This window comes from Orcinus orca, chromosome 10 (assembly GCF_937001465.1).
Source record: "Orcinus orca chromosome 10, mOrcOrc1.1, whole genome shotgun sequence".
NCBI classification, from domain to species: Eukaryota; Metazoa; Chordata; class Mammalia; order Artiodactyla; family Delphinidae; genus Orcinus; species Orcinus orca.
Window position 1 is genome coordinate 80,243,857 of NC_064568.1, and position 22,224 is coordinate 80,266,080.

The 22,224-nt window shown below is 38.2% G+C and overlaps 1 protein-coding gene across 1 annotated transcript in view; it reads right to left on the reverse strand.

Annotated features, from left to right (window-relative positions):
* PKHD1 (PKHD1 ciliary IPT domain containing fibrocystin/polyductin) overlaps positions 1-22,224 on the reverse strand; it is a 424,641-nt gene that overhangs the window by 37,852 nt on the left and 364,565 nt on the right. Inside the window, exon 60 of the mRNA XM_049716350.1 lies at positions 2,686-3,700. Coding sequence (XP_049572307.1) covers positions 2,686-3,700 — 1,015 coding nt within the window. The remainder of the gene's footprint in view (positions 1-2,685; positions 3,701-22,224) is intronic.

The following is a 22,224-nucleotide window of genomic DNA, read 5'->3' on the forward strand; positions in this document are numbered from 1 at the left end:
TTCAGGGTTGTTTACCATACTGTACAATTCTTAGGACCATGGGAAAACCTGCTGGTTCTCATTAAGTCCCTTAGGACATGGCATTTCTCATTCTGCAGAGATTTATTCAGATATACTTAAGAAGCAGCCTTTCGTTAGCTTCAGAAGATTTTTTTTTTTGCATATCTAGGAAACCTCTCTTAAAATACTAAAGAAACTGAGAGAGATGGGGACTATAACACATCCCAACAGAAAACTGATGCTACATGTCACCAATTGTCTGTCTGAGTTTTCTTCTCTATTCCAAGTCAGCTTGATAAGGTGTTCCTTATACAGAGTGAGGAAACTTAAAAAGCTACTAATGTGAAACTGTTGATACATGTTCAGCAGTTTCTTATCAAGTCAGAAATACATGAGTTAAAAATGAAAACATGATGGCTATGACAGATGGTGGGCAATAAAGGTGCTCTTTTATCTGAAGCTCATGATAGGATGATATCCCACACACATATGTGTGCATACCTACACTTGTGCTGGGTCCACTCTCTTTCCTGGGTTTCCTCTGCTTTATCTCCATTGCTTCTACTCTTTGACTTTGCTCTCCTTCTAGTTAAAAGCTAAATATTCACTGAGTCTTTTTTGTTGTTGTTTTGGGTTTTTTTTAAATTTATTTTTTTTCTTATTAGTCATCCATTTTATACACTTCAGTGTATACATGTCAATCCCAATCGAGTCTTTTTTTATATAATATAAAAATCAGTCATTTTAGAAAGATGACCTACTAAGAAAGCTCAGTACTGTAAAATCTAAATAAAATTGAGCAATGAACTGGCTCTATTTCTCTCTAGTCACCCATACATAGAATATGCTCATGAGAACTCGGTGGAATCTAAATGAAACTGGACTAAAGGAAAGAAAATATATTTAAATGTAAGCTAAGATACATTAGCACCATTTTTTCTCAGATTCCTGATTTTTATATTATCATGCATAATATCATAATTACATCAATAACATGGTGAAGGTTTAGTGGTTAGTAAAAATATCCAAGATATAATAGATTCTGAGCGCTCATGCAACTAGGAGTATTTTTAAATTCTAAACTAACAATCCTCAAAGCCCTTCACATCAACCAGAATCCAGAAAAAAAATTGCTTGAGTTTTCTTTCCATATCTTCCGTACATACTAGTGTCCTGTAAGGAAGAGGAACACCAAAGACAGGTAAAGTATGCTACATAAACATTAGCAAAGCTTTCATTTGGATATGTTGCTCTACGTATAAAAAGGCAATCAATGTATTAGTTGAATATTCCTTAAAATGTGAAGGTGTGTCTTTTTGTTTTGCTTTTTATTTTATAGTGAATACCACATCCACTGGAGATGGTTGTATAGAAGTAATTAATACCCATTAAATATTAGTTGCTTATTTATTAGCACTACGACAAATACAGTGAAAAAGCAGCAAGAGAATAATCTAAAACAATATGAGCATTCTAAACTTTCACTGAGTAACACAGCTCAGAATCTAAATAATTTTTACCTATTTCAGGGACCCAACATCAACTATATCAACTCAAAACGTGCATAGGTTTGAGCTTATTTTTCCAGTGGTGATGACAAGCTTGCAGGGAATATCCATGTTTGAATCTCCTGAGTCCTCTATAACCCAGCAGCATGCATGTGTGAAACGGTTAGTTCATACACGTTTTCTAAGCATTATGGCAATTTCACATTGTCTCTCAGTTTGGAGTATCATTTCTGGTTCTTTCGTATCTGCTAAAAATTAGAGCTTGGGACTCTAACAGTCTTGACCTTGTGACAGATGTCTTAGATGAACTTGGGCTGGACAATTCATTTCTTGGGTAATACAATGTACAAAAAAATTGAGAGTCATTTATACTTGCCTCCTCCTATTGTGTACTTCATGTACTAAGCTCGGGGAAATATTCAGCTAAATTTACTTCTGAAGTGTGTAGTAAACATTGATCTGGTAAAGAACTTCAAAATACAAGCTTGTAGAGGCAGAAGAGCATAGCACAAAGGGTATTATGGATCCTACACAGGTCTGTGCCATAAACATAGTTGGCAGCAATCATGTTCTGCCTCATGCAATTTGACATCCTTTCAGGGCTTTATAATCCTAGGCTAAATAAAACCCAATCAGGGTCACGGCTTTAGCTTGGTAAACTCCTGGGCATCCCTCCAAAATGTTCCTAAATATAAGTCTCTTCCCCAGTCCCTACAGGCAGTATTATTAACAACACCCTGAGTACTCAAGTCTTAGCTCATAGCTCTATGGAATTGTGATAGATAGTGTTTTTGTCCCATAAGGCAAAGATCATATCTGTTTCACCTTAGCAAACCCAGAATCTAGCCCACTGCTTAAATATGCATTACATGATAAATGAATGAACAAGCACATTGAAAACAAGTTGCCTTAGAAAAATCTCTTCCTCCATGTTTTTCATTTTAAAGTACCAAAATAAAACATCTACATCTACCCAGGAAATAGAATAACCATGAAGACTACAGATTTAATAAAGAATTTTAAAATTGAGAATTTAAGTCTGTAAGTGGCTCTTGACATTTTTATCCTTATCTTAAAAAGCAGACAGGTTATGTGACTCAGTGTAAGTAGGCTGACATTTGCAATACGCTTCCAAGAAATCAGCTCTCATTTAGAAGTTATTATAATTAGTACTTACCCATAGCCAATGACTCCCTTTGACTGAGTCACTAGTAAGGCCCCAATAGTCATATTCAGAACATTCTCTAGTACTCCAGTCTGCTGAGCAGTGATAACCTGGTGAGCCAAAGTCTGTAATTTGTTACTTGATAAGGATGGAATTACTCCAGTGTTCCTTACTGCTGGCAGATCACCAATTTCAACGACCATCACTTTTGAGATAGTTTCCATAGTGGTGGGCGGTAGGACTCTATATGAGCTCATTTCCATCATGAGAAGTCTACGCTGACCAACTCTATCATGACTGGCACAAGTCACAGTTGGGCAATTGCGCTTTCTCTTTGCTCTACGGTCAGCCATGGCCTTTAAGGTTGCTTCATTACCAGGCATCTCATGAATAAATCTGATTTGGTCTTGGCTAACCTGCAAGAAGTCAGTTAGTCTTTCAAGGGTCATCATTTCCCAGCCTTTTTCTAGAACTGAAAACATCACAGTGAGGGCCAAATGAATGGAAACACCTGAGCGAATTTCAACGGGCTCCTCTCCTTGTAGGACAACATACAAGAGGTTATCCATGATGCTGAAATAGTTGGCGCCAATAGACCCATTCAGCAGTGAGGAAGTTGATTGAACTTGAGTAGGTTTAATGAATCTTTCCCCTAAGAAAACATTTGGGCTCTGGAGTTCATGGTAGAATACAGCCAAGAGGAGCTTGGAGGTACTTTTGTTCCCCAATAGAAAAAAACGCAAAACTTGAGGAGTCTGATCCACAAAGCAGACCTTGGTGATTTCCTTGGTGGGTAAAATGGAATAGAAAGCAGATACAGACCCTGAAGTGGAGCAGGGAGTATTGGCATTTACGCTACTGAAGGTGTCAACAAAACCACTAGTCACAGATACAACTGGATATAACTTTTGCATTGCCCAAGTGGCATCAGCACTGTCAAGAATTAAGATCACTTGGTCAGTCTGTTTGCAGATGTAGCCTTGTATCAGCGATCGGTATGTGCATTTCTGCTCTTCTCTAAATGTGCCTATAAAATAAAGGAAAATAAACAAGTGACGTAAGAACCACAATCTCTCAAAGATGATTTACAATCCATCACTCTCACCATCATCAGTAACCTCAGGAAACATTTATTGAATATTCAAGTGTGAGAATGCAAAAAATTCTTGGGCAAAATATGGAAAGATACAGCTCTTTAATATAATTTAAATTTATATGTTACATAATATGCTATTTAAAGTTAATAATGGGCATAATAGCTAAGTGGTAAAAGAGCTGAATAAACAAAGTAATTAAGAAAAAGGAATAATCACTAAGGTCTACATAATGGAAAAAGGATAGGCGAGAAGAGGGTAATGATATTTGAGTCAATGGGAAAGAGGTAGATTGAGGGGGCGGGAACAGAGATTTTATGGAGGTATATTAAAATTGAAAAGGTATATTGTGACCAGATTGTGAAATAGTTTGGATGTCAGACTATATAATTTCCTCATACTTTTTCTCTAAACATGAAGAATAAAGAAATACAACAGGAGGAGAAGAGGAAAGTAGTAATTTGGGGAGTGTTGACATTAAATAGAGCCCAAGTTGAGGATGACTGCAGCTGATGAAAACATTTAAAGAAACAGCATTATTCACTATTCCCACTATTCCTAATCTTCCTGTCTATGAACCTAGAGTACTTCCTGTTCTGAATTCAAAGGTATGTGTTACCTTCCAACCAAAAAAAGTTCCTTTGACTTTAAATTAATAGTCACAAAATTGTCTTGTATTGTTTTCTACATATTTTAATTTTCCTTAGTGCATGTTCATCTAAGTAGCCTAAGGACTGGAACCAAAAAAAAATCAAATTATTACTACGTAGGATGTACTACATTTGAGCATGATCTAGCCTCCTTCTGCATCCTTCCTTCCATGTAATATGATAAGAAATCTGTGCCAAGCAAAAGTACAGTGAGGTATCACCTCACACCGGTCAGAATGGCCATCATTAAAAAGTCCACAAACAATAAATGCTGGAGAGGGTGTGGAGAAAAGGGAACCCTCCTATGTTGTTGGTGGGAATGTAAATTAGTGCAGCCACTATGGAAACAGTATGGAGGTTCCTTAAAAAACTAAAAATAGATTTACCATATGATCCAGCAATCCCACTCCTGGCCATATATCCAGAGAAAACTATAATTTGAAAAGATACATACACCCAATGTTCATAGCAGCACTATTCACAATAGCCAAGACACGGAAGCAACCTAAATGTCCATCGACAGATGAATGGATAAACATGTGGTATATATATATATACAATGGAATACTACTTAGCCATAAAAAAGAATGAAATAATGCCATTTGCAGCAACATGGATGGACCTAGAGATTATCATACTAAGTGAAGTAAGTCAGAGAAAGTCAAATATCATATCACTTATATGTGGAATCTAAAATATGATACAAATAAATTTATTTACAAAACAGAAGCAGACTCAACAGACATAGAAAACAAACTTATGGTGACCAAAGGGGAAGAGGGGAGGGAGAAGGATAAATTAGGAGTTTGGGATTCACAGATACAAACTACTATATATAAAATAGATTAAAAAAACAAGGTCCTACTGTATAGCACAGGGAACTATATTCAATATCTTGTAATAACCTATAATGAAAAAAAATATATATGTATAACTCAAACACTTTGCTGTACATCAGAAACTAACACAACATTATAAATCAACCATACTTCAATTTAAAAAAAGAGTGTCATAGGGCACTGAGGAAAGCTGAAAGAAGAAAAAAAGATCTGTGCCAAAGCTGCCTATGGTGTCAATAAACTTAATTACCAAAATGCTACTTCAGGAGTAGGACACCTGAACCTCAAAAATAACAGCAACAAAAGGGTCAAAATTATAAGGAAAACTGTAAAATATTTCAAATGGAATGATAATGAAATTTTAGCATATCAAAACTGTGGGATGTGGCAAAAACACTGCTTTGAAGGAAACTTATGTTAAATGCTTATATTACAAAAGAAGAATTGTCTAAAAGTGATGCCTTAGGTACTCCCTTACAAATTCAGAAAAAGAGCAAAGTAAACCAAGAGTAAGTAGAAAAAAAGGAAATGATAAATGTAACAGCAAACGTCAATGAAACAGACAACAAACAAACAAACAAGAAAAAACAGAGAAAGTGAACAAAGCTAAAATTTGGTTCTTGGAAAATGTCAACCAATTGATTAACCCCTCGCTAGACTGATCAAGATATAAAGGAAGAAGACACATCACCAATTTCAGGGATGAAAGAAGGATTACGACTTCAGATCCTACAGGCAAAGATTAAGAGACTCTTACAAACAAACTTTATGCCAACAAGTTCAACAACTTCGATGAAATAGGCAGATTCCTTGAAAACTGACACAAAACAGAAAATTCTAATTGCTCTATGTCTCTTAAATCACTTGAATTCATTAAATTAAACATGAAATTGTTAATCTAAGTAGAGATTTAATTATAAAATATTTTTAAATGGTCACCTATACACAGTGTGTTTTTTCCCGGTGGTAATATAATATGGAAACGTTAATGTGAAATCAAGAATTATCTTCCAAAGCATGGAACCAGTATGAAGGGAATTAATTAACTGCACGATCTTAACAGCCGTGGACATTTTGCTTTGAGACCCTGATACATCACTCGCTACTACAGGTATATCATTTTCAAAGGAGATAGTAAGGTAGCCTTTCCTCGTGGGTTATCCTCAAATCACACTAGTTCCTCTTTTCTAAACCTACTGCTCACTCTCCTTTTTACACATTTTTTTCAGCCATGCTGATGCCATTGATGAATCATTCACATTCCATCCAGTTTTATAGATCTCTGACTTTATTCTTCTTGCTTCTCATTCAGGAGTTATAAGGTCTTTCATAGTGACCTCTGTAGATTGCTAAATTCTTGGAACTGTACCTAAATAAAATACTTATTCTCTTAGTTGATATGATACTCAATCATTCTCTGCTACTAACTAACTATATGTACTTGATAAATTACATAAACACTAGGAACCAATGTCCTTAAGGTGTTATTTCTCAAGGCCTAAGGCTATATCTCATATTTAAATTACCATAGGGTTCAACATCCTACCTCAAACACAGTAGAAATTCCTTAATATGTATTAGTTGATTGACATGTAATGTCCTTTTCAAAACCCCTATTCTTCAAATAACTTTTATCTATTATTTCCAGGTGTCTAGTTATAAGATCATTATTCTATAGCTTGAATACAATTTAAACCAACTCATCACAAGAACAGAGTATACTACAGAAGGGCATTGTGAGAATTGCCCCTTGAATTAATGTTAATATTTGATAGTGTTCTGTGAGAGATCCAACTATTTCACATGAAACCATAAGACTGAAATTATGGCTGATTATATTTATATGAATCTTCTGCTCTTGAATCACATAATTGATCTGTCCACACACAAAAACATTCTGTTATGACAAAGCATTTTTTTCTTGGCTGATTCATTCATTCATTAAACAAATGGAGGAAGGGAGTGAAAGGTTGGATAAGCCTATGAATGAATCAGGAGAACAATGTGTCTTCTGCAGACAGTAAATAGAATGTGCTGGTGGATTTGCTGTAATGACTGAGGCAGCAGGGATACTAAGGAAAACACACCGTATCCTTATATTCTGTAACAGTGGCATGGAAACTATCAGAGGGGTCCTCCTGATAAGACAAAACTTTCACACAGTTTTGTTAATGGGAGACTCTGACTTATTGCTTCAACAGGTCTTAGATGGCCAGAGGGTGGTCATCCCATGTTGTTGCAAATAATATATAATGGTTGCTTGGGAGAGCTTCAGATAGAGAAATATCTGACAGGAAGTCCATAGACTCATGGGAATGGTACCTGGAAGGGGTATGCGATAAAAGAGGGATTAGAATGCCAAGAGGAAGACTTGACCTCACTACAAAGATACCCTCAAGCTATAAGGCTGGTAATCCTTCCTTCCTTCCCTTTTTCTTTCCTCCCTCCTTCTCTTCCTTCCTCCTTCCCTAACTTCCTTTACCTAAAACTTTCTAATAGCAAGTTTAATTATCCATAGTTTATAGATAGAAAAATTGACTCACAGCAATTATGATTCACACAATTACTTAGTAACAGCCATGAGGAAGAGGAGGAAGAGAAAAACATATTTTTTAACTTCTACCTGTGCTCTTGGCAAAATAAAATGGAATCCAAATAACTTCATTTGGGGATTGTATTTAGATGTGGGGTCAGCTGTGATGATTAACCCTGTGGGAAGGGTGCTGTATAGTCAGGAGTTCTCTTAACACAGTCTGTTGACAGGAACTCACGGAAAGGTTTTTGGTTATTTGTCAAGTCACATATTTGGCAAGAGTCCATTTGCTTCTTTTCTATTACCATTTGGCCTTTTAAATATTTGAGCATACTTTCCCTGAAGTATAACCGTATAGCCACTAATTTAACAAAGGCAATAGACTAAAGATTATCAGCAAGTCACATTATGTAGTTTTGTAGCCAAATGTGGAATCCTGGTGTTCATAAATAAGAAACTTTACTTTTATTTCTCCAAAACTTACCAATGACTAAGAGACAGTGGTTTATTGGTATCTTACCATCAATTTTCCTATTTCACCTTCAGAGTTAATCAATCCCAGTATTTTAATTTTGATGTGAGGCAAAAATCAAGCACAGGAAAGCAATGCCTGGGATTCCAAAGCTGCTACATGGGTGCGGTTCTTCATTGTGGGAGAGAATTGACATTAACTCCTTAGGAGAGGGCTACGCACACCCAAACACATGTCACGTCCCCTCTCCCAGACACAGCCGGCAGCACCCACATGGACAGTCTGGCTTCCCTTCTAAATAGCGATCCAACTCTTCCTTCCCTGGGTTTCTCTTCCTCCTGCCTCTCTCCATTGGAGAAGGATGTAGTTTTCAGTAATGATTCTCTTTCTCACTTTTTTTTTGTCTTTTCTTTTCTGATTTCTCCAAATGGCCTTATCTGCCAGTCACAATTTTTGTGGTCTGCAATTCTGATCACTTTTAAATGAAACCCATGCTGGCTTTGGTAATCATAATGTCATTTACAATTTACCACTAAACACGTTTATTCAGTTAGTAGCACACTGGAGAAAGAGAACTCCATATGAACTCACCGTGAAAGGCCTAATCTGATTATTTCCTCATGAAAATCCAGGCAGGGGTGCTTGTTAAGAGGGGCTGAGAGAAGAAGGGTGAAAAAAAAAAACAAACCCACCAAGGTCTGGCCACAGCTGACTTTCATAATCAATGTGAATAGATAAAGTGACCCAGCCTGTCAGGGGCAGCCACCCAGTCGCCCCAGGGCATTCCTCTCCAGAAGGCAAGAGTGGACAGGACTTAATAAATGCTGAGTGACCGGTGAGTATTGGCTTGGCCTATGCTCTTTCATTCAAGATGGACAAGACCAGTGATAAAGTCCAGAAGCTCCTCTCTAAGTGGGGGAAATTAGATGAAGCAGGTTGTATGTGTGTGTGCATGTGTGCATACGTGCACTTGTTTCTATGTGTACTTTAACATCCTAAAATATCCTAGACATACAATATGCTCTGTCTGCCTTTCCCTAGATTGGAAACCATGGACCTAGAAACCAGAAAGGAGGAGCGTTAGGTACTCCTGGTAAAGGAGGAAGCAGAGGAAAAGGTGGGTGGGTATGTATGTGAATGTGTGTGAGTGTGTGTGCACTCAGGTTGCTTCCAGGGTTCTAACAATTATTAACTTTGTGTCAATATTTGTCCTTCCTGTCTTGAAATGAGGATTTTCCACTTCATTTCACATTTGAAAAGAAAATATGCCAAAGGGGTCGTCTTTGCTAGGAAAAAAAATTAAAAGAAAAGGAAAAAGAAAAAATTTCTATCCTTTATTTAGAAAAATGGATCAGAAGGAAAGAAAGAAGTATTTTAAAAATAAATGTTTTGACTCAAAGGCACATGGATTCCTTCCATCTTCCCCATTTCAACAAAAGAGAAAAATGTATATGTTTGAAAATAGCAGATAGCAGATTTTGACAAAAGTATAGCAGATTTTAACAAAAACAAAATATATAATCATTCTCTTATTTTCAAGAAATGAAATCATTTATAATTCTTTTCTGTCAAACAACATTTACACCTCATTGTTTCTAATTTAACAAATATAAATGGCCACAGATCAAATAAAGTGAAGACAAGCTGAATTTATTCCCATTTATATAGGTTGTCATAGACCTTCAGGCTATGAGGAATGAAACTCCAAAATCTGTGTTCCTAAATGTACAAATGGAGTAACTGAAATCTTGCAAAGAAATATTAAAGAAAATATGTATTTTGTCATATTAGCAATAATAGAGAAAAACTATCTACCTTTTGGAATGGGGAATTCAAGCTAAAAACTATTTTTTAAAACCTCAAAACTAATGGGCATGTGTTATATTTGTAAAGTGAAGGTAAATTGAGGGTGATGTTCTTGTGCATAACAGATTCCATACAGATGACAAAAAACACAACCTTGCTAATTTGGAGTCTAGAATTGTTGGTCTTAAAATATATCGAGTGACCATAATATGGTAGTTCTCGTCCTTGTAGAAGACATGAGGTATATATGTTTGCACATATACCCATACACTCAGATAGTATTATAAGAAAATGTAATTTGAGAGACTTAAATTTCAATGAATTGGAAAATTTAATGTATTCCAAGTTCGGGTCGTGGAGCTTCAAAATAAAGGCATTTCCAGGTTGGTTTTCACAAATTGCTAGGCAGTGGCACTCAGGGGCTGAGTCTCCTTGCATCATTCTCAGTAAGGAAGACACTGTAACAGCTGGTGGCTGGCGTGGCGAAGTGACTCCCCACGTTCAGGAGTCAAGAGAGGACAGAAATAAGCCATAATTGAAAAGAGTATAAAAAAGGAATGTACATATGTGTATAACTGAGTCACTTTGCTGTACAGCAGAAATTAGCACAACATTGTAAATCAACTATACTTCAATTTTTAAAAAATTAAAATTAATAAAAAGAGAGATGTCTGAGCATGAAGACAGCTCTAAACGACAAGATACTGCAGAGGTGCGAAAGGCTCTTAATGACGAATGCACATCTAGAGGGGTAATGGGCTAACAGACTTCAGGAGCTACAGATTCTAGGATCTGTGCCCATTTTTGAGCAATCTCACCAAAGTTCTTGAACTTGAGTCTATTTTCCGTGGGAATACATATTCAAACTAATGTGAGAAAAATGGAAAACCACATAAGACCAACCATTATATGAAGCAAGGATGCCTGTAAGGCCTTCTGTGAAAGGTCCTTCTGTCCTTACTAAGTTCTCTTGGTGAATATTTTGAAATATTTGTTCCCTTTTATAAAAAGTGTTACTTTGATCAGGAGATGAAACTACTTTGAATGCAGTGGTAATGAAGATGAGGGAGAAGGTCAGATATGTATCAAATAGACCTTTCTTCTGAATCAACCATCTTTCCTTTCTCCTTTTTCAAACTAAAAAAAAAAAAAAATCTTAATTTTGGTGATGAAAGTCCATTCAAATTAATTCTAGAGGACTACTTTATATGATTTCACTATGTTGAAATGTCATTGTCTATATTTTGCTTGAAATAAGTCTCATAGAAAATATTTTTGCAGTTTTGTTATTTTATTTTTGGCTGTGTTGGGTCTTCACTGCTGCACGCAGTCTTTCTCTAGTTGTGGCGAGCAGGGGCTTCTCTTGTTGCGGAGCACGGGCTCTAGGCACGCGAGCTTCAGTAGTTGTGGCACTCGGGCTCTAGAGCACAGGCTCAGTAGTTGTGGCGCATGGGCCTAGCTGCTCTGTGGCATGGGGGATCTTCCTGGACCAGAGATCGAACCCATGTCCCCTGCATTGGCAGGCAGACTCCTATCCACTGAGCCACCAGGGAAGCCCAATTTTTGTTATTTTGTTGTATCATGATTTCACCTGCAAACATCTACGGGTATGGTCTCAATTATGATTTTTATTCAGTGAATACTGCTCTGAAAACAGCCAATGTAAATCCAAGTTCAGGAAGCCCAGTTTTGGGGGCAAGAGATCAGGTTTTCCTGCTAGAGAAACCTGCATTGCGTCCTGGCTCTGCCACCTTCCAGCTGCAAAACCACAGGCAGGTTACATAAGTATCCTCTCTCTGACTCAGGTAACTCATCTGTAAAAGTGGTTGAGAGCAGTTCCCAATCCACAGGCTGATGAACAGCATTAAATGTGATGATGCACGTGCAGAGTCAGGAACAAACACTTGCTAATATATACAAGCTGTTACATTCGCCATAATTTAAAAAGGAGTATTTTTTAAAATACTTTTTGCACTCTCCTCTTGCTTTTTTTGGCACTATCCTTATCTCCAACTAATGACATTTGCCTCGTAGGAGTCTAAAACAGCACCTATAAGTGTTGCAAGCATTCACAATAAAGGATTTTGAAAGAGACAAGTTACAGCTGAAGAAAACACTAAAATGTGGGCATAAAATTCTGTGATTTTAGAAAATACAGGTCAGAAAGAAATACATGTATACACACATACATAGGTATGTGGGCACACACGTGTCTCTAAGCAGGACACCTATTTTTTTTCCACTAATCAAAAAATAAATTAAAACCTGCAAAATTCAAGGTGATTTCCCTTTCATCTAATCTTTACTTTTCCCTTAAATACTCATATAAGTAGAGGACTACTTTATATGATTTCATATACTCTCCACCCCATTCCACCTTTTCTCGCCACCCTCCTATTTCATTTTTACTAGCAAACTTTGCCTGCCAGCTTTGAACAAAGTGATGTCCATGGGCTATATTAAAGGAAGGGACAGCCAACAGCCTTCTTTACAAATACAATTCGGGCACACTCTCTCCCCAGAATGATAAACTTATCCCCACTCCAGTCCTCGGCGTGAAGCTACAGCAGTAATTCTGTCGGATGCCAAAACTGAAATGGATGTAGCCATGCCATGCCCAGCTCTGAGCTGTGGCTGTAATGAGATTTGAATGGGAAACCCCGGACACAATAAATCCGCACCATATGTGACCGTTTCCTGTGTCAGTTCCTTTCTCATAACCAGTGGAGACTTTTTTTTCCCCTCTCATGACCCCACACCACGACTCTGAAATCTTTCATGGCTGCTTATGGGCCGCAGGCTCTTTCCAGCAGTTGTATAAATAAATGAATTTGACAGCAAACATCATAACAGTTAGCAGTAATGTGTGTTCGCCACAAGTGCCTATACTGCTCAGTGGAGAAATGGCAGAGGAAACAGCTTGTTTTGTCACCTAAACAAAAGTAGTTTCATTTGACAAGTGGTGAAAGAATTAGTCAAATAAACTTGAAATCCACTGGGACTATTTTTGCCAACTCCTCCTGCCGGTGAAATGTTCCCAGCTTCTCAATGCCCATGACTCATGAGAGATAAATTCCCGCCCTTTATTCTGCGATAAAGATCTGGGCTGGGGATACCAAACCTTTGGCTGATATTTTGTATTAATCTGCTTTGCAAGGCAAGACTGTCATGTATGGGAACTCAAGTACAGCAGGGGGTTTTCAAGGAGGCTTGTGGCAGACAAACCAAGGACACTTCAGGTGGGAGGGAGAAGAGTGACAATAATGACCCAGCTCATTGATGACCTGTTGACAGCAAACTGAAGCCTCTGAGTGCTTCCTTTTCTTTCACATTCCCTTCATTCCAGAAAGAGAAATGTCTACACCAGACAGTTGCTGAAAGAAAGGGGGTTAGCATTTTCCCTGTATCTCCACAGTCCCAGGAAAATGCAGTTGCCTCTATTCAGTGAATCTGTGGTCAATTTAGATAAACACCAAAATGGCACAGATTTTCCTACATGACATGGGTTGATTGTTTTTAAGTCCTTAAATTTTGCTGCTTCTTCACTGGCATCTCAATTCTAATCCAATTGTCCCAGCTGTGAAAGATGTCAGAGCACAGTGGTTATTCCTACAGTTGCTGGTTATTTATGGATTCTGGTGCAAACTGCGGTGGTTCAAATCTTGGTTCTGCTACTTACTCTCTGTGTAATATTAGGCAAGTAACAACTTCACTGTGCCCTCAGTTTCCTCCTTTGCAAAGTGGGAAGAAAAATGGAATGGTAACAAGCTCATAAGGCAGCTGTGACGATTAAATGTATTTTAAAAGGTTCAGAACAATGCCTGGGACATAATCAGTGGTATTATTATCATTATTATTATTCCAAACAAAGAAACTTAGACAATAGTCTCTTTAGAAACACTAGAGCTTTTCTCTGTAATAGCTTGATATTGGCAGTTAATCTGAGAAATGAAATTTGAAAACATAGCACCTTCAAGTAAATTACAATTAATTTCAAGGTATAGTACAACAGTACTTTAAATAAAAATATCATCTGGACCTTGAAAGTACTTTTTTTACATGTAGGTTATTCTCACTCTTTTTAAGCGGTCCTCTTTATCATGGTCAAGAAACCTTTGCCTTTAGAATCTTCTCATATTCAACTGAAATATCACTGATTAGGAGGGTGAAGGTTAAGGGCTATCACCAACTAAGGGATCCTAGTTCAGGTATATGTTTTGTTCTCTGTTTTTTATCTTTTTGAAATGTAATTATTAAAATGGCTTACTGAAGTGTTTTGCTGTCTGATAATATGCAAAAAATGCCCTAAAATTCTAGAAGGTATGGATTGTAATCAATATGAGCAGATATTTCCATGTATAGAGAGCCTGCTACCTGTATAATAGATTCCTAGTGTCTCTGTTTTAACTGACAGATCCACTTGAATATACATCTCTCTATATCTAGTCAAACTCTTCCTATGGAGAAAAGTCAGATATATTAATGAGTTGAAGTGTGTAAAAATAAAGGCACTCATTAAGTTTTGCTCTTAGAGCAGTAAGTACCAATAAAACTTAAAAGAGGTGAGTCAACGGAAGGCACAGAACCATTTGACTTTATAAAACAATGGTGAACCAGGAGGGGGCAAGGTGGGGTTGGTTTGATTTGGGGAGGGAGGTAGGTTTTGCTAGAAAACCAGATACACAAAGTGACATCATCCTGTGGTACAATGGGTTTAAGTGAGACTCCATCTATAGTAAAATGAACCGAAAACCCCATCTGTCACTGCTCCCTGTGACCAGGCTGCACTGCGACATCAGGAAACTTCTCAAAAACTGGCCTGCGAGAAAATGACTTGTCCCCTAGGCAATTTCACTGTTGAGGAATGTCATCTGATACAATGCCTCTCTTGCTCCTTCCAAATCCCTTTCCAAGGTCTGCTTCCAGGGTGCATATCCTGACTCACTTTAGGATCCCCAAAGGTGAAGGTACATGGCCCCCAGGGCTGCGTAAACAGAGCTGGGCAGCGTCCTCTTTGACTACCCAGCCACTTCCACCTCCTGTTACGGAGCAAATGAACACTGCACCTTGTAGTCTGATTTTCTGAGTTAAGGAGAAAATTGAGGGGACAGGGAAACTTTAAAAGACCTGTAGGTTTAATCAAGCATTGTGGAGCTGTGAAAATAACTGCTCAGCTATTCTTCTTCATTTTCCAGGTATGTGTGTGAACACATGTAAGGCCGGGCTTACCTCGGGAAGGGACAGGCTTGTACTTCCCCATCCTCTCGTGGTTGAGTAGAATCATTAGTTAGCCGTTAGTCATTGAGCAGAGGTACCAAGTGTCCCTTTGGGGCTATGCAACTTAAGTGAAACAGCTGGCAAACCACAGGCCATAGGCCAAATCCAGCCCACTGGCTATTGTTGTAAATAAAGTTTTATTGGAACACAGCCCATACTCATTTGTTTATGCACTGTCAACTACAGTAACCTCTGATTTTGCACTGCAGTAGCAGACTTGAGTCATTGTAACGGAAACTCTATGGCCTGTGAAGTTGAAAATATTTACTATCTGGCCCTTTATAGAATATATTTGCCAACTCCTGCTCTAAAGAGTTCCAAGTTTGTCACTAAGACAGTGACCAGCAAAGTACAAGATGAAGGTTGATTTCTCAGACTGGGTCCCTGCCAACCAGAGACAAATAAGAAGTGTAAGCAAGAAATAAACCTTGGTGGGTTTTTTTTGAGGTACTGAGGTTTGCAGAGTGTGTGCTATGGCATCCTAATCTAGCCTACCCTGATGGATACAGCATCTTTGCTCTTCTCATATGTATCCTTTTCTCTGAACATACATAATATATCCAGCTTTAGGGAAGCGAACAAAGAGCATAAAAGGACTTTTGTTGTTGTTGTTGTTCCTCAGGAGACAGGATGAGGACATGAAATGTTTGAATTCTCAGTTAACGTTTGGCCTAGAACTTTCTAAACATAAATATTCTTTACATAATTGATCCTGATATTTGCTTCCAATACCTGAGAATCAATCTTCTCTGTTAAAGCTCCTTGAAAAACTAGTCCCCTGGATCTCTGCAAATTTACTTTCTTTGCCATAAAATTTCCTCAATATACTGCACAGAGAAGGTTATTAACGTCAATGGGGGGAAAGATTTCCGTAAGCCCAGAACTGAAATGCTCGTGTCTTTCAGAATGAGTTCTTGCATTTGGGCTTTAGGAGTTTTAATATGGGTGAAAAAATGCATACAGATGGCCCAACTTGCTCATTTTGCTATATCTAGATCTTCTCCTTTGGAAGAATAAGAAAAGGTCCATTTGGGGGGCAGAAAACATGGTCCTTTTCAACTTCACAGAAGGACAAGTAGAGTGGACAGCCTGCTGCTCTTTGGAAGCAGGAAGTGATGGAGACACCTTGAGAGCATTGTGTTCCTGGTGTCAGACACTGAAAGGGGAGCCAAGGGGTATCTTGCCAAGAGAAGTGCTGTGATCAGATGGAGAGAGACACTGGTGTGAAATGTCGATTCCAAGTTATTTTCTTCCTATTCCTGGTAACCTTTGACAACAGACGGATCACTATGCACCTCAGTTTCCTTATCATGCATGCAAAACAATATGCATGGATATTGACCTACAGTGAGATGGCATAAACGTTAACTGCGCTAATGTCTAGGAAACGTGGCAGGGGAAAACGGGTTGAGAGAGGAGGCAGCCACCCAAGCAATCTGCTCACTGAGGGCAATAAATAGGAGCCAGGAGGGAGAGTGGATGGGAAACATGATCAGGTTGACCAGACACTGTTCAGTCACTTGAACAAATAAGTTGTTAGGATTCTTACAAATAAGGCAACAGACCAGGGCCTTGCAGGTAAGCAACTTCCAAGTCATCTCTTAAATTCAATGTTTCCTTTTGAAAACGGGTGCAACACAATTCAGCAAGGTGAAAGTGTTTTAAGGACATTTTGGAATTCAACTTTGAGTAACAAAACATAGCTAGATTACTGAGATGCACAAGTGGCACCAAATAGTCAGACAGAAAAATAGTGCAAGTGAACTTATTTACAAAACAGAAACAGACTCACAGACACAGAAAACAAACTCATGGTTACCAAAGGGTGGTGGGGGTGAAGGGAAGGGAGGGATAAATTAGGAGTTTGGGATTAACACATGCAAACTACTATATATACAATAGATAAACAACAAGGATTTACTGTATAGCACAGGGAACTATATTCAATACCTTATAATAACCTCTAATGGAAAAGAATCAGAAGAAAATAGAATATAGATATACACACATATATAGGTCTATAACCGAATCACCTTACCACACACCTGAAATTAACACAATATTGTAAATCAACTTTACTTCAATAAAAAAAAAAACAGAAATTTTCATCTCCCTTTAAATTCTACCCTTCCACTTGTTTACCCTATCTTGGAAAAAAAAAAAATTCAGACAGAATGGCTTATTTATAGCAAAGGCTTTACACAAAATGGGAGACAAAGTAGTGGCTGGAGCTATGAAAACAGGTACTTCAAAAAAGATCTACAAATGCTAACAAACACTATATACAAGCTTAACATGAAAAGGATAACAGATTAAGCAAAACTTTAGTTATACAAAACCATATATAAGATTTTTTTAACATCTTTATTGGAGTATAATTGCTTTACAATGGTGTGTTAGTTTCTGCTGTATAACAAAGTAAATCAGCTATACATGTACATATATCCCCATATCTCCCTCCCACCCTCCCTATCCCAACCTTCTAGTTGGTCGCAAAGCACCGAGCTGATCTCCCTGTGCTATGCGGCTGCTTCCCACTAGCTATCTATTTTACGTTTGGTAGTGTATATATGTCCATGCCACTCTCTCACTTTGTCCCAGCTTACCCTTCCCCCTCCCCATATCCTCAAGTCCATTCTCTACGTCTGTGTCTTTATTCCTGTCCTGACCCTAGGTTCATGAGAACCATTTTTTTTTTTAGATTCCATATATATGTGTTAGCTTTTATAAGCAGTTGCATACTGTGGTTTGCATATAGGGATCCTTCAAGATAATCTCTTCAATTTGGATGAAGGCTGCTATAGAATCAGGAAATCGATAGCCATCCTGAGCATTACCTTATCATCTTGGATTTTTGTAAATTCTGGGGGCAGGTGGGTGACGGAAAGAGAAAACAGGAAAAGAATCTCATTTTCTAGTTCCTTCATTGCACTGATTTAACGCTATTAAGCTTTTATCATTATCCTGATAGGATCTAGACCTTGGGAACATGATAGTGGACAATAAAAGGAGAGACACAGTGTTTGCCTCCATGGGACTGACTTAGTCACGTTTCTAGTAACAAATGTGCCTCCTCTTTTAGAGACAGTGAGCTCGTGAGCAGTTTGAGTACAGGTATCAGCCCCACTTCCTCTTGGTGTGTCTCCCTCCTTCCCATACACTCACATCTGTGCCTGATACACACACAGAGGGAAGAAACATCAAAACTTCCTGACCATGTACTATGCGCCAGGCCCTGTGAGAGTCATTCAACATGTCACATTTTATTTAATCGGCACGACAAACACAGAGGTATGCTTTTATGGCTTCCATTTTCCAAACAAGGAAACAAACCTGAAGTTGGGCTTGAAGGACTCTAAAATGGCAAAGCCAGACCTTAGCCAGCCTCAATCCCGGTGTCACTACCAGATGCACAGCTGCCAGGGGTCCCACCCACCCACCCTTCATCAGGCTGGCATGTGAGTAGAGACAAACTTTCCATTTCGTTAAACAGTTGAGATTTGGGGGTTATCTGTTAACTGGAGTTAATTGCTCTGCCCTACACAATGTTCATCTTATACCTAGGTAAATGAAGTCAATTTTAAAAGTGAATCGGTACACAGAGGCAAAGAACAAACAAGGTTAAGGTCCCAGTTAGTTTAGAAGGATTAGTAAGAGGAAAGGCCAAAGGCCCTGCCTCTCTGACCTAGACTGTATCTACCATTTTAAAGAGGCTCCATTTCATAAGAGTAGTGGCTTTCCTGTTTAGAAGTTCACTGAGAATTGACTACAAAAGAGTTCTGCCCTCCTAGGTGATCTCCACTCAGTGGCTAGCTCAAAATTTATGCAGGAGCCCTTAAAGCCAGCTAAGGATTCAGAGCCTCACTAAGGTCTGGAATACAAGAGTTCCAGCAGCATCCTACACGCCAAGAAAGAAAGTCAAAAGCTACAGGCAGCTAGTTTGAACTTTCAAAAAAGTTTGGCAAAAGGGCAAGAACATATTTTTAATTCCTAAGGGATAGCTCATGTGCTTTCCGTTGGACCTGCTCTGTGTCAAAGGCCAATTTCCAACCATTACGATACTCTAAGTTAGTTACATGAATATTATGTTTAGACACATTCACACACTGGGTCAAAAGCAAAATTAGACCGTATCTGTCATTGGGGAGTTTATCCTTCCACCAACTACAAAATTCTTTTTGTTTGGATTCAAGGCTGATTTCCCCTAAAATACAGGATTTTCCAGATAAAACTAGCCACTGGTCTTTCAAGAATGGTTTTTCAGGTTAATAAGAGCTGTCTCCTGGGAAAATATTACACCCCATAATGCACCTGGTCAATCCTTTGGTGTCATTCAAATTGTTAGGGGTAAGAGTGGGAGAATTCCTTCCTGTCCTCTGAGACAATCATTTTATGCCCCAAAGCTTCAACCTCATTATTCTTATCTTAAGGCATAATTACAATGTTATTTTTGGTCATAAAATTAACCAGATTTTCCTCTCTTTTCTGTTCCTCTTCAACATTTGACTCCCTGACCTTCCTCAGCTGAAAAGTCTATGGACTTATTATGCACTAAGTGTAGAAGTATTTCCTTTTATTTGTTTTAAATTTTCCCACTGTTCATTTCACTGAGAGCATACGTGTTCTCATATTGTGAAATGGGGTAAAGAAAAAAATAAAAGAAGAAGAATTTCCACTACTCCTTTGAAATGTGAAAATGTTTACTCTTGTCTCCCAGTGATTCTAAAACTTTTCACTTTTGTCATCTCACTATCCAGAGGTCCTACTCTGCGTTGACTTCACCCTGTAGGTCCATGGTTAACCTTATAATCCAAGCTTCTTTGCCAGTTGCTCCACTGTACTCTGTGCAAACTTCACCTCACTATTTTCCAAAGCAACTTATTTGCCAAAATGGCCAAAAAGGTTTCACTCCAAAGGCTGGTGCCCATCTGTAGCAGTAGTTGCTAAAATACAGTCTTAGGAAAGGCAATGAGACCATGCAAAGAGTCATTAGAAAAAGTGTTGCGATAGATGAGTAGTCTGCTGGGATGAGGGGTGTACCTACGGTGGGTCTTCAACAAAATTTACTCTCAATACAAATACCACTACATCTGCTATGCAAACATCTTGCTCAATAGAACTTATGTGAACCAGAATTTCATGGAACCAGAATCTCAACCCTAGTCCACCCACCATCCGGAATTCTATCCAAATTCTGTTCTACCAATGCACATCCTTTTAAGCAGCTAAAAATATTTTCCTAATATTCTTTCCGTGCTAATCACTGGCTGGCAAAATGTATTCCATCATTTACTCTAAAGTTGAAAATTATAATCACTGGCTGATAAGAATCATTATAAATTGACTAAAATTGAAAGTGTTGTCCCAGATGGATGGCAGCTTTGGCTGACACCAACTAAATCTTACTTTCCTGAATTCAGAAAGGCAGTAAAGATGCAGGATGAAAAGCCTTTTGAACAACTGATTCATGCTCCTTCATAAAGATGGACTTTATATGTGAAGGGAGTTAGACTTGATAATCCTTAAAACCACACCAAAAGCTGGATTTCTTTGCAAAAAAAACAGGGTGCCTTACGTCTGACCTCATCTTTTGATAATTTTCCTTTCCAACACTCTGCTCAGACCATTCACCCTCTTTGGGGCCTTGGACAAGGCAATCTCTCCACTCTTCTCCCAGCTTAGTCATGTGGCCCATTTCTACACCTTTTTTCACTTTTCTCACATGTTTCCCCCTCCATAAAGCCCACCTTGATCAGCCTATCCTCACACATGCTCTTGTTGTCTCTTATGATGCCTTGCATTTTAACATTTTGTCCATGGCATTTTTCGCTTTCTAACCTAGTAGATACTTCACTTATCTTTTACGGAGATCACTTACTGTCTCTTGCCTCTGGAAAGTAAGCTTCATGAGGGCAAAGATCTTTGTCTCATCTTACACTTATGTACCCCAACTAACTGACATCTTAGTCCAAAGATCTTGCCATAACATGATGCTCTTTGTGTTTCCTGTAAAATGAGTAGTGGGTAGACTTATGAGTGAATAAATCAACCAAGGCTTGACTCTGTAATCGTCAAAGTGACCCTGAAATTACTGTATTTTCATATTTTCAAACCATGTGGATTAATACCCAAAACATTTTTAATGAGAACATAGAAGAGGAGCTAAATTCTCAGACTGAATTCTACAATTACAGCCTCGAGGGCCATCCACTTGAATTAATCAAAAATGCCACTAATTAGCTAGACTTAAGCAAGGGCTGGTGCGAGGCAATGTGACTTTTTTATGTCACGTGTCACCTGGATTACATTTTCTTTCTGATATACAAGCCATTGGTCAGGATTTGACACCGTGGATTTATCTGATGAAGTGTGCAGAAGAGATTGGTTTGTTAATTTCTAAGCATGATCTAGAATCATTTTATGAGTGTTTCCACCTTTACTGAGCAAATCAATACTTCAGTGTTTCAAGTATATAACGGTATGTTTTATTAAACATAGTCCCATATTGGGAACAAGGGGATTTGGGTTCCTTTGTTTTGCCAAAATCCACCATTCTTAAACAAGTTGCCTTAGCTCTCAGAGCTTCAAATTTACCATCTTAAAAATGAGATTAGGCTAAATAAGTTATTGTTGAGATCCCTTTCAATGTTCACATCAAAAAGGATTTTATCACTTACACATCATGCTACTAGCCCCCCAAATGGCCGTACTCTGGCCCTTTCATTTCTCTGACATCTTAGAAAGGAAACTCATCTCTCCAACCAAACCTCCTGCCTTACAAAAACAAATGAACAAGCAGGCAAACTCCTTGTGCTTATACTCCTGCTGTACCTATTCCTTTACCTCCTTGAAACTTTAGTCTTGGTTCTTCGCCCTCTCC